We start from the raw sequence: 23373 nt of genomic DNA, 5'->3' as shown, positions 1-23373 counted from the left end.
TTTTTTCCCCCATTTGTAATAGGCCTACTCCTGTAGATGATTATAAACTTTGTTTGTAACGATAGAATAATCCTTTGAAAAAAGATTCCATGGTCAGAATCTAGGTCAGAAAAGTTTTACAGTTGCAGAAAGCACCTCATGTAGTGGAAAAAAAAGGGCTACTCTTACACCATAAAACAAATGTTATGACACACATCATGGATATAGTTAGAAGAACCACAGTAATACTGTTTTCACAGTCAAATACACTCATTAGAGTAACCATCATTTGCCAATTCAACAACTTTGTTGAATGCTTATGTAACCAGTACATTTGCGTAAAGGTTGAGAAAGGAGCAGAGGAGCTTCAATAACCGCTGCACTCATCGCTCCTCTGGGAGCACCCACTTCACACTCCCCCTGCGGGTGTTCCTGCCCAGGCCGAAGGAGTGAGCACACTCCTGTCTCTGTCCAGCGGACAAGCCCCAAAGATGGAGGACAAGCCTGACAAGAGCAGAACCTCCATCCTGAGGGAGGAGACGGACAGGGAGACAAAGAGCTCCTGCTCCTCTTCCCCGGCTTTCAAATGCTCTGGACGAGCAACTCAGAACAGTGCAGGGGGGTGAGAATGATACAACATGAGCAACAATCTGTTTAGTTGCTTTGAGCACCTTTAGACAGTAGATCGAACCAGGAGTCACACCTGTCTCTGATTCCAGATGTGAAGGACCTTGAAGTCCATGTCAACCTGCCCTCATTGATCTCAGGCTTCACCATTGAGCTGCCCCTTCAGCCATGGTCAAGTTTCAGTTAACATTCGACTATCATTCCGTTTAAGCGTATTCATGTTTTAAGCTACAAAAAGAATACCGCTCATGGTTTTCTGTAGGTTCACACTTTTTATTGGTTGGTCTTTCCTAAAATGGTCTGAAAGTGGCCCGCTTGTCAACCTGTCCTGACCACGTGTTCACTGCAGTGAATGTCCACGATTGATTAAGATTGAAACCTCTGCAATACATTTTGTATTTTTTCATCTTTACATTGGTGCATCCATCTTCAACATTATCTTCAACATCATCAGCATAGACCACTCACCACACACCCAATGAACATAAGACGTATCTAGCTATGTTATAAATTATTTGACTAATGCTTACCGCACACAGGGCATGCGTGGTGTCCTCAGTCACCTTCATTAATCCTTCAAAACAGACCTCTTCATACCAAGAAGGCTTACAAACCTTTGAAACAATTATCAGTGTTGCAACACAGGGGCCAATTTGGCCTGCTGGAAATCCTATCCCATGATGCAGCAGCCTGAGCCAAGATGGATGGGTCATCTGGATCAGGAACAGTGGCTGGGGAGGGATCAAGAGGAGAACCATATCACCAGTAGACTGTTGTGATTAGAGGGTTTAGTATCACAAGAAAAATCTGAATTTGAATCATTATGGGCTTTATTCACCATGTAAGTTCACACAAACAAGGAATTTTCATGCATACGATAAACATATACAAATCTTGAATATAATAGTGTGAAAAAGTTGTGTTGTAATCAGAGGGTTCGGTATCACCAGTAGACTGTTGTGATCAGAGGGTTTGGTATCTTGAGTTTTACAGAGTTTAATGCCACCTATCAGCCAATCAGAAACACCAGCACTTTTGATCAAAACCTGTACGCCAGTATTAAACAAATAAATGCTCCTACTCCTCAACAACCAAATAGGAAAATAGCTAATAACTTGAATTTACTGTAATCTGATGTTGATCACAAACGGCCTACATTCAGAAATGTAAGTGAACAGCCTTCATTCAGAAATGTAAGCGAACATGAACTAGTGTGGATACCAGGGATAGGGTTGAACACAAATACTGTACATTTTATGACTAGAGGTTGCACTATTTAATTGCACTTAACGGCCGTAACAGATTACAATTATTACGAGACAATACATATATGACATCATGAGAGTACTGATCAAGCACTATATATTTTCTACATTTTCTTCTTTTTTTTTTTTTTTTACTGAAAGACAAGTGATTAGGTATTAGTGCTTAGGTTTCTTGTTTTGCTGAGTTCGACAGAGAAGTTAAGTGTGGACAACATCTTTATAGTAATATATTTAGATCAAAAACAACACACACGCACAAAGTTAGAATAGTTTCCATATGGGACATTGAGTTGTCCAATAGTATATGAGGTCAGAAAGGCATGGCAAGACAACCAGGACCGGCAGCACCAGGGCTATAAGGCAAGCAGGTAGATATAGATATATATGCAGATAGGTTCACAGAAGTGACTGCTAACTGGTGGTGGATAGTCATAGTTCAAAATATTGGATAATCCACCCGAGCAAAAATAATAGATTAAAAAAGGCACAAATTCTCAGAGAATAAATATATAAAAGTGGAAAATATAAATGTATAAAAACTGGAGATGGTGATTTGGCTTGCACATATCCTAAACTCAACAAAGTAGACCTGTAGAATCCTTAAAAAGGTGCAAAAATATGCTTAAACAATAAATTAATGATAAAATAATGAATACTTATCCATAGAATTAGGCCACATAACAGACGTGTGACTAGACAAGAACATAAATAAATGTGGTATGGTCCCACCAGATACAGTATTTTCTTTTAACGGAAGTTCAGTTTGTCAGAGATGTACACATCTGCAGAGGAGGAAGGGTCTGAGCTGGGAAAGAAGTCAGTGCGGTGGTTTAGTCTCTGAGGAAGCTTAAACTGAGTCTCGGAATCCGAAGAGAGGAAGCCGAAACCCAGAGAGAACGAAGGAGGATCCAGTCCTGTGGAGGTGGACACCTGAACAGAGAAAGATAAGAGAGGGAACATGAAACAAGGGGTCAAACTGTGTGGATGGCTTGCATAACATACATACAAGTGCATGGGGTGACTTTAGATACCTGAGTGTGGGGGTCATCCTTAAGGGTCGTCGTGTCATTGGACTGGTTTTGACACGTGCCAAAGAGAGAGAGGAGAGAGGAAAACATCCATCAGGTTTAGGTAAATAAACAAACATGAATGTTAGCGGAGTGAATAAGGCTCGATGTGCAGAAGGGGAAAGGATATTATCAGTGACCACCTACCGATGGATTGGGAGGAGGAGCAGTGGACTGGTAGGGATACGTTGGGCCAGAGGGTTCAGCGGGGGATATTGTGACGACCGGTTCACTAGCATAACTCTGAAAATATGGGGGGCTGGGGTAACTTGGGCCTGAGGGTTGACTGGTCATGTGACAGGTTTCCTGTGAAATGTACGCCAACATGAACAGGAGACAAAACCAACATGTTTAGCAAACTAGCTGAGGAACCAAATGACTGGTGCTTTGCTTTCTTCCCTTACCACTTCCCTCATTGACTAGAACACTTAACGTACGTCTTGGTGGACCACGACCTGCCCTGACCCGGAAGGAGAGGCGTTTTGTTTGGAGGCTTTCCTCTTAGGGCAGCACTTCCTCACACAACAATAGAGACCCACCAGGAAAATTACAAAAACTCCCACAAAAATATGTGTAGACATATAAATACCAGCTGAAAGACAGGGAAAGAAAAAAAATCACTTAGGGTACAATATTGTAGCTTTTTAAAATATCAAAACATCCCACCGTCAGAATGACCTAATCTCAAAAACATGGTTTTGTGTGTTGATGTAAATGGCAGGACAAAAACTACTGGTCTCTTTTACACACAGATTAATCTGTTTTGCCACTTACATTTTACCTTCAGCCAAACTACTAAAGCCAAGTTGTTGTCCTGGTCTCTGAGCTCAAACTTGCCAGAATCCTTGTTCTCTAAATCAGCAATTTTAAAAGCAAAATGTGATCTTCGACCCAGTATCCGAACCTTGTCATTGATGGGTTTGCCATACATCTCTATTCCATTTTTAATCAAAAGTATGGCCTCTGTTTCCCCTTCCGGAAAAAAGTTGAGGTCGCACTCATTAGAGTCCAGGGCGAAATTGATGAAGATATTCTCCTCACTGTCCACAGTGTGCCACTCAACATGTTCTGAGAGAGAAGAGAAACTCAGCATGAGAAAATGTTGAGTAAGAGACGATAGGATAAGAAAAACAACACACGGTATACCGAATGATGACCAACATTTACCAGACCGTAACAGTGCAATCGGTCACATACGTTTTAGGAAGTGAGAGCAATAGGGCAAAGCCTACAATCTGAGACCCTCACCTTTCACTTCCAGCTTTGTTCTGGACAGAATCCGGCCATCGCTGTTTCTGAAGGTATAGTGGCCCTGATGCTTTTGGGTGACAAACTTTACCAACCATGAGTAGCCTATAAACACCCCCATGCCCTCTATGCGAGCCTTGGTGTTTGTTTGATTCCAGAGTACCATTTGCTCAGAGGAAGAGTCTAAAGGCAGGAAGTCTAAGGTAGAAGCTTGATTGACAACAGTCTGCAAGAACCTAGAGCCGTAAGTCAATTCTACTTTGGAAGAACAAGCTGAAAAACAGAAGCAATAGGGTGAATGCGAGACTTCTTAAAAACATCCAAATTATTAATGAAGACATTTACAGCAACTGACAGCAGATGGGGTCATATTGTTGGGAAAAACCTCATTGGCTTCTCATGAACGAAACAGCTGAAGTTTTAATGTAGATGTAATAAATGCAGGTCCTCTCACCAGTAACTTCCAGTTCGAGGATATCAAATGTAACGCCATTGACATACATAATAGAGAAAATCCCATCGTCCTCTTCTGTTACATCAGGTATTCTCAAGGTCGAGAAGCTGGATTTGTAACGTGGGGCTTTTAGCTGAAGGGAATAATTACAATTATTTAAAATGTTGCATTGAGAGCACATCTTCATTCAATGTCCCATAAGCATGACAACAATATGGAAAATATAGGGAAATACATGGAATCCTAATGTTGGTTTTTCAGTAAACAGGTAGTCTTGCTTACACCAGACTTTGCAAAATGAGATAGAGATCAATGGCTTATGGAACTGGTTGTTTTCTCAGACAAAAGAATTGTCTTCCCAATGTTTCCTACTAGAGAAAGCCTGAGAGGACAAATAATCAGTTCCATTGAAATAGCTTCTAGGTAAGCCATGGATCTGCAGTGAGTAGTGTAAGATCACTGTTGATAAGTCATGCAAGTCACTAACTGAGATTTTCACAGGAAAAGGTTAAGGCACAAATGTTTTGCTGTCTCCAGACACAGCCAGGTCAGGCCTTCACAGTTTGCCATCAACAAGTTAATCCAACACTGCTCACCTCCAATTTGTCTAACACCAGTGTCTTGGGTGATCCCTGAGGGTATGATGGCTTGAAGAACAGCTTGGTAATTGTGAAATATGATTTGTATTTTGATGGAAAAACATATTCCGTGCCATAACAGACGCGGGCAGTATCCAAGAAAGCACCTGACACAGATAATACATTGTAATGCAAAAGGGGCTCAATAATTTAATTTCTTGTAGAAAAATTCCAATATGGGGATCTGTAACTGCAGCGTTGTCAGTTTAGTATCCAACTGTCATACTCACCAGCACTGCAAAATGAGACACTAAGCAGAAAGCATACCCAGACAAACATGATCCGAAACAATTACAATAGCAAACAACAAGACTAGTCTGGACGATATTCATCCAACATGGGGTGTATTAGCTAGAACTCGGATAGCTCATGCCGAACTAGGTTAGCTGCTTCTCATCCATTAGAGTTGCTCTGGACTGCGTTTCCCGATAACGATGGATCGTGGCAACGAACGAGCAAAAAACGAAACCATCGATGTTTCTTACGTGCGTTTCCCAAACATGCTCATAAGGAGTAAGCTAAACTATGCACTTTATAGAGTTACGAATTTTCGAGAGACACTTTAGCCAAGATGTGTTTGGGTACGGCCCGTAAAACTAAGATTCGTCATACGATGGAATCTACGATCCATTTAGGCTTACGACGCTTTCGGGAAACCCTTGCGCAGGCTAATGCAGTAAAGTCAGTCAGCGACATTTTTAGATTTCAAAATAAAGGTTGAACTACATCACCATGTCTCTCTCACCCCTCTTTCAAACATGTTTTAATACCCCCAACATCAATGTTATCACCATGACCTATGCTGAAATTAGTTATGTTACCTATTAATATTAGTGTAATTTCTTGACAACATTGATAGTCAAGCCATAAATGAGGAAAATTGTATTTTTATAGCAATTGGTATGAATCCATTTTTTTCTAAAGGTAATCGTTCTTTATTGTTTTGTAAAATGAGGGATTATAATCCAAGTGCTGGATGATGATTTAATGAGTCATGAAAGAAAAACTCAATTGAAGAATTGGATGATGCAATTATGCAGATGTTGAAGGTGAAGTCACCGGGTCCATACATTTACATTGTCATTTACAGTAAGTACAGGGACATTCCCTCCGAGGCAAGTAGGGTGAAGTGCCTTTCCCAAGCCACGTCATTGGACACGGCCGGGAATTGAACTGGCGAATTTCAGATTACTAGCCCGATTCCCTAACCGCTCAACCACCTGACTCCCCAGACGATTTGACTGTGTTGAAAATTTTTGGGGTGCACCTGTTTATGCCCATTGAAAATGAATACATTTTAGTACAATGCAAATACCTTAAAGAACCATGATGCATGTAGGCTACTTACTAGCATTAACATGTGTTTCATGGAGCGGAAGATATGATGACTAGTTGCCTATAAGTATTGTAATGGTGCAAAAAGTCAAACTTCAGAGGCATGTTATCAATAGTTTTTATTCAAATTAGACGGTGAGTTTTTGAAAGCCATTAGTTCGTGGTAGCCTACTTGGGTGCGCAGAGCTTGCAGCGCATTCTAAAGGAGTTGTTTTTGCATCCAACCATTGCGAAAAAAAATCCTGTTACGGTCAGGGATGTAAAAGGGTTGGCTGCAAAGGCGATTTTAGACTCTTTTTAGGGGCGCTTAAGCACACCTAAATTTAATCTCAGCACCCATAAAAATTATAACAAAAAATTACAACAATTGAATTATTATGAATGATTATAATCTTAAATACGTTTTAGTGTTCTAACATAAGAGTTTGCAAACGTGTCTGTTAGTGACTGATGACAAATAATTATAGGTTCAAAGGGCTTTAAACAGGTTTAATATCCAGTGTTGTCATGCACCTTTAAGAAGAGAAGATGTAGGTATTAATTTCATAGCAGATGTCACATTCTCATTGGGGGCTGAGCCCCCCTAATGATCTGCTCCTAGAATTGCCCCTGGTTGGCTGGTCTTCCTGACTACCAACCTCCTCGCTGGTGCTTGGGACACTTCACTCAAGATCTCTTGAGTCTCTGCCACGGACATCTTCGTAGGCTACATACTAGGTTGTCAGCGAATGAGCCGACTAGTAGTGAACTTCTTGTTGGTGAACGTCGGGAGCTGGCTCGCATATCTGATGAGCCGACTGTATTGAAAAAAATATATAGCCCATCAGGGGCAGTTTTACACGGGGGCCTACAGTGGCCAGTGTCCCTGTAAATATGTCCCTGCCCCCCCTGAGCTGCCTGAAGAAAAAAAAAACGTTTACACGTATTTCTACTTCTGGTAGTCATCATGAAACGAGGAAAGGACATTGCAGCCTTTTTTTCAAGGTATTGAGCTGAGGAGCTGGAAAAGGGAGAGCCAGAGCCGTATGTCTTTAATGTAAAGCTAAATTAAAGTATTTGATGTTTAAATATCATCTGTTTCTTTTACAGATGCCAGTTGGCCAGCCTTGTTGTCTGCTATTTTTGTTGGGTTTTGACCATCGTTTGCTGTGGTGTTTTCATATTGGTTGCTGTGGTATTTTTATATTGTTTGCTGTGATTGTGTGCATGGTATTGTGTGTGTGTGCTGTTCGACAACAAGGACGGGGGGAGGGAACTCCCCAGCTGACAGAGAAGCAGCCCATCACCCCTAAACGACTCAACTGATTGGTTGGCCAATGAGAGGAACTCCTACAAAAAGGAATGGGGACTGAACATAAGGAGGATTCTACGGGGACACACGCAAGAGTACAGAGAAGCGACGATCAAAATTCCGCTGCTCCCATTTCAGACTCCGGAGGCACAACCACGGCTCGTCCGCTGAACGTAAAGGTAATTACCTGAATCTCTCCTACACAATTGCTTGTCACCGTCCGAATCAAGAGTAGCCAATTATTCTCGTTGTCCAGGCAGGTTCGCCCTACGCACTGCAAGCGGTGGTCCAAGGGAAGAAAGGAACGGTACTGCTTGGAGCCGACAGCGTTCCTAGACCGGAGTGGACATATGCCAAAGTAGCTGTAGGCTTTGAGTTATTTTCTGGTTTTAAAGGACAGAGACATTCTGCTTTTAGTGTTGGATATTTTATCCTTGCTTATATTATTAAAACCTATTTTCTGCATCTGTCTCTCGGCTGTGTGACTGTAGCCCAAGGATCACACCTGCTTTTTAATCGTGACACTAGTGTGACATTTCCGTTTTTTTATGTGCCTCTCTGATTAAACACTGGCCCCCCCTTGGCCCCCCCAGTAAAATTTGTCTAGAATCGCCACTGTAGCCTATAGAAATTAAATTATGTAATAATGAATGATTTTAATTGTATTTAAAATAATTGACTAATTCAAAAAACAACAACAAAATAATTATATAAGCCTAAAGGTGCACACACACATTCGATTATCTGATCAGCCTCACATTCTGTTCCTGTCAATCATACACGTGGTGTCAACCAATTCTACTGCGTGAGGGAGGGCCGAGCCAACTCAAACACACACAGTCAGACAAGTGGTCGAAAGTCGGTATTTTCAACTTTGTTTTTACTGAAAAACATCAGTGATAGGTATTAGCGCTTAGTTTTCTTGTTTTTCTGAGGAAGACAGAGAAGCTAAGTCCTCGTTATAATAATATCAACACACACAGTAAAAAACAACACACAAAGTTTGATAAGTTTCCATATGGGACATTGAGTTGTCCAATAGTATATGAGGTCAGAAAGGCCTGGCAAGACAACCAGGACCGGCAGCACCAGGGCTATAAGGCAAGCAGGTAGATTTCCCAAACATGTAGTGGTGAAAGGATGTTCAGTACACAGGGCATCACAGAAAGTACAGTTAGGTTCACAGAAGTGACTGCTAACTAGTGTGAATAGTCACAGTACAAACTATTGGATTATCCACCCAAGCACAAAAAAATTATAAAAAGGCACAAATTCTCAGAGAATAAAAATATAAAAGTGGAAAATATAAATGTATCAAAACTGGAGATGGTGATTTGGCTTGCACTTATCCTCAACTCAACACAGTAGAATCCTTGAAGGTGCCCACATATGCTTAAACAATAAATGAATGATAAAATAATGAATACTTATCCATAGAATTAGGCCACATAACAGACGTGTGACTAGACAAGAACATAACTAAATGTGGTATGGTCCCACCAAATCCAGTATTTTCTTTTACAGGAAATTCAATTTGTCAGAGTTGTAGACATCTGCAGAGGGGGAAGGGTCTGAGCTGGGAAAGAAGTCAGTGCGGTGGTTTAGTCTCTGAGGAAGCTTGAACTGAGTCTCAGAATCCGAAGAGAGGAAGTCGAAACCCAGAGAGAACGAAGGAGGATCCAGTCCTGTGGAGGTGGACACCTGAACAGAGAAAGATAAGAGAGGGAACATGAAACAAGGGGTCAAACTGTGTGGATGGCTTGCATAACATACATACAAGTGCATGGGGTGACTTTAGATACCTGAGTGTGGGGGTCATCCTTAAGGGTCGTCGTGTCATTGGACTGGTTTTGACACGTGCCAAAGAGAGAGAGGAGAGAGGAAAACATCCATCAGGTTTAGGTAAATAAACAAACATGAATGTTCGTGGAGTGAATAAGGCTCGATGTGCAGAAGGGGAAAGGATATTATCAGTGACCACCTACCGATGGATTGGGGGGAGCAGCAGTGGACTGGTAGGGATACGTTGGGCCAGAGGGTGCAGCGGGGGATATTGTGACGACCGGTTCACTAGCATAACTCTGAAAATATGGGGGGCTGGGGTAACTTGGGCCTGAGGGTTGACTGGTCATGTGACAGGTTTCCTGTGAAATGTACGCCAACATGAACAGGAGACAAAACCAACATGTTTAGCAAACTAGCTCTGGAACCAAATGACTGGTGCTTTGCCTTCTTCCCTTACCACTTCCCTTATTGACTAGAACACTTGACTTACGTCATCTTGGTGGACCACGACCTGCCCTGACCCGGAAGCAGAGGCGTTTTGTTTGGAGGCGTTCCTCTTACAGCAGCACTTCCTCACACAACAACAGATACCCACCAGGAAAACGACTGAAACTCCCACAGAAATGTAAGTCTCCACAGAAATAAGAGCTGAAAGACAAGGAAAGAAAAAATCACTTAGTGTACACTATTGTACCTTAAAATATCAAAACATCCCACCGTCAGAATGACCTCATCTAAAAAACATGGTTTTGTGTGTGGATGTAAATGACAGGACAAAAACTGCTGGTATCTTTTACACAACATGTGAATCTGTTTTGCCACTTACGTTTTACGTTCAGCCAAACTACTAATGCCAAGTTGTTGTCCTGGTCTCTGAGCTCAAACTTGCCAGAGTCCTGGTTCTCTAAATTTAACATCTGGAAACGAAAACCTCTCTCCCACATCTCAAGCCTATTTCTCTTCCCTTTCTAATCAGAAGTGTGGCCTCTGGGTCCCCTTCCTGAAAATAGTTGAGGTTGAACTGGGTGGAGTCCAGGAAGATATAGATGTTGAGTGTCTCACCACGTTCCAGAGTGTACCACTCAACCTGTTCTGAGAGAAAATAGAAACAAGAGAAAATGTTGAGTAAGAGACGATAGGATAAGAAAAACAACACACGGTATACCGAATGATGACCAACATTTACCAGACCGTAACAGTGGATACGGTCACATACCTTTTAGGAAGTGAGAGCAATAGGGCAAAGCCTACAATCTGAGACCCTCAACTTTCACTTCAAGCTTTCTTCTGGACAGAAACTGCCCATTGCCGTTTCTGAAGGTATAGTGGCCCTAATGCTTTTGGGTGGCACGTAATACCACCCATGAGTGGCTTTTCATCATCCCCATGCCCTCCATGCCAGCCTGGCTGTCTGTCTGATTCCAGAGTACCACTGGCTCAGAGGAAGAGTCTAAAGGCAGGAAGTCTAAGGTAGCTGGATTGTCAACTGTGTCAAAATGCCAGGTAGTTCTGTAACCAACTTCATCTTTGGAAAAACAAGCTGAAAAACAGAGGACGCTATAAGGGTTGGAACCTTAACATAATGTTGGGAAGAACCTCATTGGCTTCCCATGAACGAAACAGCTGAAGTTTCAATGTGGATGTAATAAATGCAGCTCCTCTCACCAGTAACTTCCAGTCTGAGGAGATCAAATGTAATGCCATCGTCATACATAACAGAGAAAATCCCATTGTCCTCTTCTGTTACATATGGTATTCTCAAGGTCGAGAAGGTGGATTTGTAACGTGGGTCTTTTAGCTAGTGGGAATAATTACAATTATTTAAAATGTTGCATTGAGAGCACATCTTCATACAATGTCCCAGAAGCAAAACAACGATAAGAAAAATATAGGGAAATAAATGGAATCATAATGTTGCTTTTCCAGTAAACAGGTAGTTTTGCTTACACCAGACTTAGAGATCAGTAAGTAAGTAAGTAAGACTTTATTTATAATGCACATTTCATACAAGAACTGCAGCTCAAGGTGGTTCATAGAACTGGCTGCTATCTCAGATTAAATGTAAGATGATTTTCCAGTCAGAAGAGAAGTCAAGGACAGCAGCACAATAAAAAAAGAGTTGACTTTGTTTATTAGTCGAGCTGCTTGGACCACCTCACCACGTCAGGCAGAGTGGTCGGCATGAGTGATATCATAGATGGCCGTACAGTACAGATATAATAACCACCAAAACATGCCCTTAAACAGTACACATTCTCTGACTGTATGTCCAGGGGAAACGGCACCCAGGTCATTCGATTATAACTAAGTTTGGAGACCATCAGCTGCTTCTCCTCTCCTCCAAGGACTGCACACTGCACATTCCTAAATCTACATGTGCACTTCTAGGGGCCCAAAGATTGACCTCTTGACCTCATAAGTCATGCAAGTCACTTACTGAGTAACTGGGATTTTCACAAGAAAAGGTTGTGAAAACAAAGGTTGTGCCCCGGACCAGGCTAGTTTCGAAGCATAAGTTACCGTAGTAACTGAGTTCGACCTACGTTAAGCTAGCTTCATGGAACGGAATTAACTACAAATGAGTCCAACTAACTAACATAAATCTGGTTTATTTGGTAAATTCGCTTTATGGAACAGGCCTCAGGTCAGGCCTTCACACAGTTTGCCATCAATAAGTTAATTTCAAACACTGCTCACCTCCAATTTGTCTAACACCAGTATCTTGGGTGATCCCTCGGGGTATGTTGGCTTGAAGAACAGTTTGGAAACTAATAAATGGTATTCGTAATTTGATGGGATAACATATTCCGCACCATAACAGACAGTCTCCAAGACAGCCTCCAAGACAGCACCTGATATAGATAAGAAATTGTAATGCAAAAGGGGCTCAATAATTTCATTTCCTGTTGAAAGATTTCAATATGGGGAGCTAGCTAGAGTAAGCGGCCCCATTATCGTCTATCCAAACTCACCAACGTTCCAGACCCCAGTATCGTTCACAACCGTTTCTTCCGTTAATTTCTTAAAGAAGATATACTGCAGGCTGCAGCAACGACATAAAGTAACTCATCGATATGTACACATCTTATATTGCTGCACAACAAGTGACAGCTTCTTACTTTGAGATTTGAGTATGTAAATACGCTCTAAAACCATACGTGTAGCAGCTGTCTTCCTCAGCGTCAAACTTGACATTTCTCCATAAAGTGGTTGGGTGGACGATACTGTAATGGGGCCCCCTGGCTACGGTAACTCAGAACCATTGAAAAAGATTCTTTTTCTATGGCTCTGCGGTAACTGCTAAATTCAGGAAAATTAGCTCTACATTTGTAAGCATATCCTTATTGGATTTTAAAACCGGAATTTTATATTATAGGTGTGTATCTATATATTAAAGTGCAATGCTGTGACTGACATCACGTTTTTAAATTTGTATTATATCGACATTTTGGTAACATTTCTAACGAGCGTCGAGAGCTACTAGTACAGTAGGTGGACGATAAAGGGACCCATTAGTACTGTACTAGTGCTAACTTTCATACTCACCAGCACAGCAACATGAGACACTAAGCAGAAAGCATACCGAGACAAACATGATCTACGAGGCTAGAAACAATTACATTACCAAACAACAAGACTACTCTGGGACGATATTTATCCAACGTGGGGTCGAACTCTGGTAGTTCAGGCTGATCTAAAGTTAGCTGCTTCTCATATACACCCATACACCGAGTTTCTCAGGCTGGTACAGTGAATTCAGCGCCATTTCAGATTTCAAAATAAAGGTCGAATTACATCACCATGACCTTGTATTTTTCAAACATGTTTTACTTCCACAAACATAAATGTTGTCACCATGACCTATGCTGGAATTTGTTATGTTTTTTATATAAGTAGAATTTCTTCCAAAATTGGAACTTATAGACAAGGAAAATATGTCGTGCGTGATGATCTGGTGGCATTATTTTTTCAATTGAAACTAATTTATTCTGTGGACTGCAGTAAAAAAAAAAAAAACTTTTGTTTTAAAAGTTTTCAAAGCTGTTGACGCTGTTTTCGCTGGCTTCAGTGTAGGCAACTGTCCGGAATGGGGCGTGCCTCTTCGTTTTCAGGTTCTGTGGGTTGGTGGAAATGGGCAGTGCCTGCGCAGAGAAATACATCACAGCCTGCATGCCCATGCGCACTGTTGGCCACTGGCTAGGATTACACTATACCCAAAGATAATTTGATGACAAATGTCCAATAAACAGTATTGACCTATGGTATTGGATAATGTCCCACTAATGAACATATTTTTGCAGTCACGCGCTGGTAAGTATGCTATCTTATTACAATTATGTTTAACGAATTGTCAAGTACCGTTTTGGTGATATTCGATTAATTTAGTCTTCGATTGTGTTAGCTTCGGTACAGTATATTTGCCTATTTGGATGAGGTACTTTGACATACCATTGCAATTATGGTAATGCCGAGAAATAGTCTAGCAGCACCCCCTTGTGTAGTTGATTAATTGACCATGTGCCGTGTTTGCTGGCTTGGTGGTAGTGGAGACTGGGGATGCATAATAATAATACATGGACTACTGTTAGTGTCCTTACAGTATGCATAGGCCTACTACCTTAGTTTTTGTGGAATAAGTCATATATATGATATAACAACTATGTCCGTTGTTGACATTGCTCCTACAGAACATGCTGCTGTTTATCCTGTTGAGTACTCTCTTCAATATTCCTCTTTCCAAGAGTGAGTTCCACTTTTGCTACAACGCTTTTGCAACGTTTGTTACCATACCACCAAGTTCCTTCCACATCATTTCATAAGAATGCCCTCTCTTTTTCTCTTGCCCCTTAAAGTGTGACGTAAATGTGTTCTTCCACTATAAAGCTTTTTGATCCCAATGATGTCTTCATCTCTCTTACTTTTCCCCAGCTGAGAATGAAGACTTCCAGAGAGTGTGTGCTGGCCGGCATTTCCGTTTGCCTGTCTACTCTGCTTCAAGAATAGTGACTTTTACTCCCAATTACCCCCCAGGACCAAGAAGGGTGCTACTGGATAAAAACGATGTGAGTGTAATGTACGTGTGATGTGTGTGTGTGGTGGTGACAAGTCTGCAGTCCGCATCTCTGCTACACTTTTATAGGTGAAGGACCCACGGTTCGAATGGACCAGAGACCGGACGTTACTACTGAAAGAAGTCACACACAGTGACCAGGGGCTCTACTCGATCAAACTTCCTTCTGGGTTCACTTATGAGACTGTACGTCTCACAGTCTCAGGTATAACCTTTTACATCTGGGTACATTGCCTCTTTTCAGGGATAAAAGTGGAATTTGATCTAATGTATTGTGCTGCATGTGTAACGGGTGTGAATCCGTGAAACTCAGTCCTCAAGTATATAAGGGGCCACCCGCGTCGACGAAGAGCTAGCTTTTCGTTAGCGTAGCTGGTAGTGGTCGCGCTTGGCAAGTCAGAGGTGGTGTGTTTGAGCCCAGCGAGTAGCCAACGTCGGCCCTGTTACACATGCTTAGATATTCGATCCTTCTTCAAAGCTTTTCGGTTTCACACACTCTCTCTACTTCTCTGTCTCTTTTGCTCAACTGCTCCTCCCCCTCCCTTCATCCACCTTTCTTAGACTGTATAAAAAGCGTCAGACGGGGATATGGGGAGACCTTCAAGTCCAGCATCCCAAAAGAGGGCTCCCTCCTGGAGTTCTTACCTCGCGGCTCCCCTCCAGAGTCCCCGCCGGTGGTCCTGTGGAACCAGTCAGACCCTGAGAGTGCTGTAGGAAGCCGGGGTCGAGTCCAGCAGGACGGGAGGGTCTGGGTGGCGGAGATGGTAACACAGGCTGACCAGGGAAACTACACCGTCCGCGACGACAACGGGAAGGTCCTCTCTCGGAGCACCCTCGCCGTCCATGGTGAGCACCGGAATGGAGGGATGAGAAAGAGATGGAGGGCCATGGAAGATGCCAAACGGGCCAGTCAAAATGCCAAACTGAAGCTTTTGGTCCTATTTGTAACACGTGTGCCTATCTATTCTTTTTCTTTCATCCTGAACCTCCCCTCCTGTCCTTGTTCTCCCTATTTCTTTCTTCTTCATTTCCGCCTCCATTCCATCTTTTCATTTTCTCTCACCCCTCAACACCTCCTCTCGGTTGGGTTGCAGGACATACCTTTAATGTTACCCACTTCCCCAAGGAGTCTCTAAACATCCCCCTCTTTCTGCCCCTCCCCCATGCCCACCTCATTTTCACCCCCACCCCGCACCATGGCGACTCTCCCGTCTCCACCTTTGACCTTTACCCTCCCCGCGGCCCCATGCAGCTGATGCGTGACGGGCAGATAGTGGAGCAAGACGCCCGCTACCGGAGCCTGATCTCTGTCAACAGGAACGGAGGGGTAGACGAGGTGGTCATCTCCAGGCTGAGTGCAAGGCACGATGGGTTGTATGAGATCCGAGATAGGGAGGGGAATCTGGTTTCTTCTACCGCCCTCCATGTGATTGGTGAGTGTCGGGGAGTGTGTATCTCTGGTTCTAAAACTAGGACCGACTTTGACTTTTCTTTCTCATAAGACTTGGAAAAAGCCAAACCTCTTCAGGGGTCTCAACTATTGCTCTTGTGTTCCACAACTGTCTCCAGAGAAGATGGCCAGGTGGAGAGCGGTCCTGAAGTCCATAACGGTGCCTTCCGGACTGTTTGTGACCCTGGCTGGTTTCATCCTTTTCATGAAACGTTTTCCAAACTGTGGCGTTGCCCAGATCCTTAGCGGTCTGAGGGCTCACCACCCCCAGGCTACCAACCCACCTCGTATCAACGTGCAGGTGAGCAGAGGAGGCTTGCAGTGTTGCATTAAAGGTTACGGATGAGGGCATTCCACTCTCATCACCTTTACCCTTCTGCACAGTGGAGAGTAGGTCTTTTGGAGTTTACATTTGGAAGCGGTTATGATAAGGTTTGTCTTGGTTTTGTCTTCAGGACTTCAGCCCTCCCAGTCCCCAGCACTCTGGCGTAAATAACCAGCCTGAACTTCCCATGACCCCTACAAAATGGAGCTCCAGTCCTGTTCGTTCGGTAGGATCACTGGATGTCAATGCAGTCGGTCTTGTACTCATCTTTGTTTTACAGTGGATGTATCTGTTTGTGTAGGGCTACACCCCAGTTTTGGACAGAGAGCCCAGGCTGTCCCCGGGGCTTCTTAGAACAGACAGAAAGAAAGATGAGACCTCTACCAGCAACATGCTGAGTGCTGAGGTACTGCGAGCGTGTGTGTGCGCGTGTCTGTTTGCCCGCATATCGATTCTCCTAACGTTATCACACCAAGAGAAAACCATCCTCAGTGTGCCATCCATCCTGTCATTCCCACCTTCTTCTCCCCTCAGGACCCAAACAGCAGGCAGAGGAGGACCTCCATCTCTGTCCCGGGGGCGTCCGACTGCCTCCGCCCGTCCGGAGAGTGCGCTCAGTTCCACATCAAGAAGGAGGGGGCTAAGGAGAGATTCTTCTTTTCCACTCTTCCGCTGGACACCGATACTTCAGGAACCTGCAGCGTTTACACCTCAGACAAGCTCAACTTCTTCTAGACACAGGAGTGGAGCAGGAAGAGGCGAGGAGGAGTCATAAGGACAAATGTACAGAGATGCAGGATCTCTATCATACACGGTGAATGAAATGGTAGTAATATGCTTTCCTCACGACAGTGCCTTCGGCTTCAGGACCTTCCCAGGGCTGGGCTGGTTTTAGAGTTGCACAATGTGATGCAGCGCTGGGACTTTTAACATTGTTTTTCCCCCTTATTCTTTTACTGACAAGAATTGTTTTTTATGTGTTTTTTATTTTACATATTTGTATAATGCCTCATTCACATGCAGACCTAGGTTGATCATGATGCTTCTCAGCCCAGGCCCAGCTGCCTCCTACCTCAAGACCCTCAGGAACAACCTTACATGTACGCTAGCTGTACATTTGCCGTCGATGTGCGTCATATTGTAGATTAGGGCCTGCTTTAATCTAGCGTCTTCGAGTAGAAAAACACTGATCCAGGACCAGTTGTGCCTTTTGTATGAGATCATGTGGACAGGCTGGATCCTGACCCTGGATCAGCATTATGCTAAATATGGGTCCAGGGCTGCCCTATCCTGTTCTTGGAGAACAGCATCTCTCCAACACAAGTAGTTACTACTCCTGATTTGATCAGCTGGTATATTTAGAGTTTAGTGTGCTAGTAAAGGGTTGGAGAGAATCTTCTGGATAGTAGGTGTCCAAGAACAGGACTGGGCAACATTGCTGTAGATTTTTAAGAATTACAGTTAGTTAGTATGTAAAACGTAGGTGCATGGTAAGGAACTTAAGTTCCTTAAACATAAGTTATTAAACATTGCTAAGAAGACAGTGATACAATATTTACATACATATACTTTGTATACTGCCACCTGCATGCATTTGCAACTTCTGATCAAGAAGTGAATTAGTGAATAAAATAACACAATCAGAAATATTTTTGGGGTAAACATTTTCGGAAACATTAATGCCCGTTTTTGCGCATTAACACTTAACATACAGTTATAGAAAGCTAAACTGGCAGATTAAGAAGAGCAAGTATACACATATAGTATATATACAGATATATATCAGATAGTCTGAAAATAAGTTGATTGTTTACTGTTGTCTTACTCTTAACAGTGTCCCTGTTTACTGTGTTAAACTGAGATATATTTTCTGACTGTTCTTGTTTTGTGACATAGCATTAATGTGACTGAACAATGATACGAGATTATAACAAGAAAAACTACTGAATTTAGAGTGCCTGCTGTGTGCTGGTCTTCCTTGACATGCAGTAGTCCCTGCATTATGAGGCCTTCCTTACACCGATCAGAACTTTCTTGCAATCAGACTACCATTTATTAAACAGTAGGGGGCAGTATCGTGTTTGGGTCTGTAACACTGGAGGACCCATAGTATCCCAAAATGCATTGGTGTTTGTAGCGGCAATGTAAGAACAGCGTGCTACTTGTAACTCGAACAAAAACATAAATAAAGTACTTCTAATATCATTATAGGCTGGAAAGCAAAATATTCCAAGAGTTCTCTGCTGCAAAGGACAGACGTGTACTTTAGAGATGTCTTTGGTTTGTGCAAGTAAGTTCATATTGATTTCGGCTATTTCTGCTTGGCTACAAAGCTAGTTTTCATACCCACATTTCAATGACGCTACGTTGGATAGCTAAATTGTACTTTTTATTTCCAGGGCAGTTCGATGTATTTTACGTTTGCCGGATATCGTGATGATTTACTTTTGATGAATATATTCCTAAACGTAGTTTATCGTATTTTAGTAGCATGTTGGCTAACTAACAAAGCTAACCGTTTGCTGTATTGTAACGCTTTCTTTCCCTCAGTTTCCAATGAGGTCCCGGAACATCCTTGTGTGTCCCCGGTCTCGAACCAAGTCTTCGAGCGCCGACTCATCGAGAAATACATAGTGGAGAATGGAACGGATCCTATGAACGGCCAACCCCTGTCAGAGGAGCAACTTATAGATATAAAAGGTAAACAGACGGCACGAGGTGGATATCCACATCACGGCGTACTCTAGATGTGTACATTCAAGTAAATGGAGGATCGTGTGTTCTGGGAAAGTGTGGTTGCAATGTAGGGTTAGAAATGTTTGTGCACACTTTTGATCAGTATTGTGTGTATTTCAGTGTCCCACCCAATCCGACCAAAGGCTCCGTCCGCCACCAGCATACCTGCCATCCTCAAGTCCCTGCAAGATGAGTGGGTGAGTTCCTAATTCAGCTCATCGGAGACCCTCTCAGTTCCCACAACAAGCCCTGCACAAAAGCGACACATCCATCCCACGCCCCCCCCCCCCCCCCCCTCTATTTCTGCCACTCCCGCCTCCCTACCGATCTCATATCCTCCGATCGTTCCCTCCTTCCGCGCGGGCCTCATTCCCTCCCTCCCCTCTCCCCCGTCCCCTCACCGCAGGACGCGGTGATGCTCCACAGCTTCACCCTGCGGCAGCAGCTGCAGACCACGCGGCAGGAGCTCAGCCACGCCCTGTACCAGCACGACGCCGCCTGCAGGGTCATCGCCCGCCTCACCAAGGAGGTCACCGCCGCCAGGGAGGGTAAGCGAGACCATCGCCTCGGTGGACTCCATGAACCGTTGGCTTTTTGTTGATTGACAGTGAGACACAGGACCAATTGGGAGGGGGGGGGGGGGTGTCGTGGGTCAGGGAGAATGTTTAACGTTTCGTCCTCTTCCGTACGCAGCCCTCGCCACACTGAAGCCCCAGGCCGGGTTGATTACCCCCCAGGCTCTCCCTGCCTCTCAGCCGTCTGTGGTGAGTGACGCACACTTGGGCCGCAGTTGGATTCTGCCCATCTCTTGTGTTCTTGTTCTTACCGTCTCCTGCCTTCATTTTCAGGGAGCCGGTGGAGAGCCCATGGAGACTAATGAACTGGTTGGAATGACCCCGGAGATCATCCAGAAGGTAAGACTGTACTCTGGCTTCCCTCTCTCTCTGATGTCACACATCTGCAACCATCTTCAGTTGAAAGTGGACTGATGTTCAAGTGTGTCCTAATTTCTTGTCTTTGTTTTTGTATCTTCTCAGCTCCAAGACAAGGCCACCGTCCTGACCACAGAGAGAAAGAAGGTAGCGTCATCATAACACTATTCACGCAGACACACCCTGAACCTTTCGGCCTCCTCACCTTTTGTCCCTCCCCTTTTTCTCCTTCCAGAGAGGAAAGACGGTGCCCGAGGAGCTGGTTAGGGCTGAGGACCTGAGCAAATATCGCCAGGTGGCTTCCCATGCTGTAAGTATCCGACCACTTAGAACTTGTTTGGCGCTAAAAAGGCCTTCTGCTCATTTGACCTACCTTGGTCTTGATGAGATTGCATTGTCTTGACCGTGTAATAACATGGTCTAACCAAGATTGTGTAGCTGGCCAATGTGATGTCCTACCTGTGCTGAGGTGTGAGTGTGTGTGTGTTTTCATCTCCCAGGGCCTTCACAGTGCCAGTGTCCCTGGGATCCTGTCTCTCGACCTCTGTCCCTCAAACACCAACAAAGTCCTCACCGGTACGCCTCTCTCCCTTTCCCTCTTCACCTCTACTTTTTTCCAATGACTCTCCTTTGTGACTGTCCCATCTGCTAATATTAAAGACTAGTTGTTGTTGTTGGTCCCATGCTCTTTCCTCTACCTGCGCACCGCCAGGCGGGGCTGACAAGAACGTGGTGGTGTTCGATAAGACCGAGGAGCAGATCGTGGCCACCCTCAAGGGTCACACCAAGAAGGTCACCTCTGTCATCTACCATCCCTCCCAGGTAGGAAGCGTCCGTCAGCCCAAACCTCGCACCTCGAAACGACATCTCGCCGTGGTGCACCGCTGGAGCACTTCTCCGATCATCTTGCCATGCATGGGGTTATGCTTTTAACACATTCTCGCGCTCGCTCTCTCTCTCTCTGGCAGTCTGTGGTGTTCTCTGCCTCTCCCGACAGCACCATCCGTGTGTGGTCCGTCGCCGGGGGCAACTGCGTCCAGGTGGTGCGAGCTCACGACGCGGCCGTGACCGGTCTGTCTCTCCACGCCACCGGAGACTACCTGCTCAGCTCCTCCGAGGATCAGGTATGCCTGCCACACTATCAGACGACACAAAGCCCTGTTGCCACCCCATTCAACGTATACTTTTAATGTATATTTAGTATTGATTTAGGATCAATTTAGGATTGTTTTGTTTTAATGTGTTTCAGTACTGGGCTTTCTCTGATATCCAAACTGGGAGGGTGCTCACTAAAGTGACCGATGAGAGCGCTGGCTGTGGTGAGTTTGTGTACTTGTCTTGACCCCCCCCCCCCCCCCCCCCCCCCCCCACCACCAAAAAACAAAACGTCAAAACATTTAATTTTCTGTTGTTTAATGGCCTCACCCCTATATACCTGTGTCTCATCTATTCACGTCCCCAGCTCTGACATGCGCCCAGTTCCACCCTGACGGCCTGATCTTCGGGACGGGCACGGCCGACTCCCAGATCAAGATCTGGGACCTGAAGGAGCGCACCAACGTGGCCAACTTCCCCGGCCACTCCGGCCCCGTCACCTCCATCGCCTTCTCCGAGAACGGCTACTACCTGGCCACGGGTGGGTCCCCCGAGCCCAAACGTCCTGCTGTTTGTCATGCCCTGTCGTTTGGTGTTTGGCAATGTGACAAACATGAAGAGTTTGGGCCCCCCGTCCCCTGACCTCTGACCTTGTGTCTGCAGGTGCTCAGGACAGCTCGGTGAAGCTGTGGGATCTGAGGAAACTGAAGAACTTCAAAACCCTCGCTCTTGACAACAACTACGAGGTTCGATTCAGCACACCCGGCCATTCTGTAGCCTCCTGGGCTGGTGCTCTTCACTGCCATAGAATATACTCTTGATATCAGATATATGCGAAAGGGATTGCTTTGAAGGAGAAAGTATATTTTTTTGTCTTGAGGGGGAAATGATGTAGGCCAACGCTTTTTGTTGTGCCTCATTCTGTGTGTTTTGCGTTTTTAGGTGAAGTCGCTGGTCTTTGACCAGAGCGGGACCTACCTTGCTGTGGGTGGATCCGACATCAGGATCTATATCTGCAAACAGTGGTCTGAGGTCCTCAACTTCTCTGGTAAGCAAAATACACATTCAGCCTTTGTCACATACCTTGGGAGTTATTGTTAACCAGTCATGATAGAAATCATCTATGTTTGTCAAGTAATATAAATTCCTAATTTTACACCTAATGTTATTATCTTTCTCTTTTTTCTAGACCATTCCGGACTGGTAACTGGGGTGGCGTTTGGGGACAACGCTCAGTTCCTAACCTCTGCTGGAATGGACAGAAGTCTAAAGTTCTATAGTCTGTAGACAGACAAGGGGAAAAAGAGAGGGGATGGGAGGGGAAGTTGAGAGAGAGGGAGGTAGTGAATACTTTGGTTTGCATTTTCAGAAGACAAGTGGGGGGGAAGACTTTTGAGAATAATCTTATGGTCTCACAAGCTGTCACTGTGTAAGACCAAATACACTCGTTTGAACCCCTTTGTGTTTAGGTAAAAGACAAGGTGATGGGATATGGATTTGAGTCCTAAAGTTGTTTTTCTGTATTATAAAAAAAAAAAAAACAAGATGCCGATATTTCAACCAATAATCTGTGAACTAAGCATTTGCCGACTGTCTGTTTACGTGCTCCAATTTTCCTGTATTGTGAAATTCCTGACTGTAATGCCCATGAATTAAATAGGACATATGAAATAAACATACCTGTAGCCTCTGCAGGGTTAAATGTTTAGCTCAATAAATGTGTGCCGCTAGAGGTCGAATAATTAATGGTGCAGTTCAGCAAGAGAACTTGTGTGGGTAGTTGTGAGCAGTGAGTGTAATAGGAAGAAGGACAATGTGGTCCCATGACCTGATGCTTTTTCCCTTGTTTTAGATTTTGTCCTGTAGCCTTAATCACATTTTTATATTTCTCCCATTGCAGCAGTGTCTTCATATCTATTTACGTTTTGAACCCACCCAATAAATAATCTTTTCGTATGAACTTTTGTAGTTTGCGTCATCAGTGGAATGTTGTGTATGGCTTTCTTCCCCAGCAGATACCAGAATGACTAGGTTGAAACACAAGCTGATACAACTAAAACTAGAATGCAGCAACA

General features: G+C 44.0%; 4 protein-coding genes across 15 annotated transcripts; 2 read left to right on the top strand and 2 right to left on the bottom strand.

Annotated features, from left to right (window-relative positions):
* Positions 1 to 1515: 1515 nt before the first annotated feature.
* LOC124476665 lies at positions 1516 to 5966 on the bottom strand. 2 transcript variants are annotated; one of them, XR_006957058.1, is made up of 9 exons: positions 5509 to 5966; positions 5237 to 5385; positions 4641 to 4773; positions 4187 to 4459; positions 3843 to 4006; positions 3376 to 3530; positions 3086 to 3244; positions 2903 to 2944; positions 1516 to 2801 (listed from the first exon to the last, which is right to left on the bottom strand). XR_006957058.1 is itself a non-coding variant. In XM_047033980.1 (9 exons), exons 1-9 carry the CDS (start codon positions 5555 to 5557, stop codon positions 2619 to 2621), a joined length of 1437 nt encoding a protein of 478 aa, XP_046889936.1. In that variant the 5' UTR covers positions 5558 to 5966; the 3' UTR covers positions 1516 to 2618. The 2 variants fall into 2 exon arrangements, 1 of the variants encoding a protein (XP_046889936.1); XM_047033980.1 differs by having other exon boundaries at positions 3713 to 4006.
* A 2754-nt stretch (positions 5967 to 8720) lies between these two features.
* Positions 8721 to 13469, bottom strand: LOC124469933. 10 transcript variants are annotated; one of them, XM_047023525.1, is made up of 10 exons: positions 13236 to 13469; positions 12662 to 12732; positions 12387 to 12541; positions 11355 to 11487; positions 10906 to 11229; positions 10516 to 10781; positions 10180 to 10337; positions 9890 to 10048; positions 9707 to 9748; positions 8721 to 9605 (listed from the first exon to the last, which is right to left on the bottom strand). In XM_047023525.1, exons 6-10 carry the CDS (start codon positions 10631 to 10633, stop codon positions 9423 to 9425), a joined length of 660 nt encoding a protein of 219 aa, XP_046879481.1. In that variant the 5' UTR covers positions 10634 to 10781; positions 10906 to 11229; positions 11355 to 11487; positions 12387 to 12541; positions 12662 to 12732; positions 13236 to 13469; the 3' UTR covers positions 8721 to 9422. The 10 variants fall into 10 exon arrangements, with proteins under 10 accessions (XP_046879481.1, XP_046879472.1, XP_046879453.1 ...); XM_047023516.1 differs by having other exon boundaries at positions 12387 to 12732; XM_047023497.1 differs by lacking the exon at positions 12662 to 12732.
* Positions 13470 to 13772: 303 nt separating this feature from the next.
* On the top strand, positions 13773 to 18489 carry LOC124469526. Of its 2 annotated transcripts, XM_047022889.1 has the most exons (10): positions 13773 to 14000; positions 14378 to 14432; positions 14619 to 14752; positions 14830 to 14965; positions 15322 to 15606; positions 16013 to 16193; positions 16330 to 16511; positions 16666 to 16761; positions 16837 to 16941; positions 17070 to 18489. In XM_047022889.1, the coding sequence occupies exons 5-10, from the start codon at positions 15604 to 15606 to the stop codon at positions 17268 to 17270; spliced, it is 768 nt and encodes a 255-aa protein (XP_046878845.1). In that variant the 5' UTR covers positions 13773 to 14000; positions 14378 to 14432; positions 14619 to 14752; positions 14830 to 14965; positions 15322 to 15603; the 3' UTR covers positions 17271 to 18489. The 2 variants fall into 2 exon arrangements, with proteins under 2 accessions (XP_046878845.1, XP_046878838.1); XM_047022882.1 differs by having other exon boundaries at positions 14619 to 14965.
* A 169-nt stretch (positions 18490 to 18658) lies between these two features.
* On the top strand, positions 18659 to 23258 carry LOC124469518 (pre-mRNA-processing factor 19). The gene is made up of 16 exons (XM_047022870.1): positions 18659 to 18825; positions 19086 to 19235; positions 19392 to 19468; positions 19678 to 19819; positions 19965 to 20035; positions 20120 to 20185; positions 20309 to 20350; positions 20439 to 20513; positions 20704 to 20779; positions 20916 to 21025; positions 21172 to 21327; positions 21453 to 21522; positions 21666 to 21839; positions 21962 to 22044; positions 22241 to 22346; positions 22488 to 23258. Exons 1-16 carry the CDS (start codon positions 18807 to 18809, stop codon positions 22583 to 22585), a joined length of 1515 nt encoding a protein of 504 aa, XP_046878826.1. The 5' UTR covers positions 18659 to 18806; the 3' UTR covers positions 22586 to 23258.
* Positions 23259 to 23373: the final 115 nt, after the last annotated feature.

This window comes from Hypomesus transpacificus, chromosome 1, assembly GCF_021917145.1.
Source record: "Hypomesus transpacificus isolate Combined female chromosome 1, fHypTra1, whole genome shotgun sequence".
In the NCBI taxonomy this organism is placed as follows: Eukaryota; Metazoa; Chordata; class Actinopteri; order Osmeriformes; family Osmeridae; genus Hypomesus; species Hypomesus transpacificus.
The sequence above is the reverse complement of the archived record's forward strand: the minus strand, read 5'-3'. Positions and strand labels throughout refer to the sequence as shown.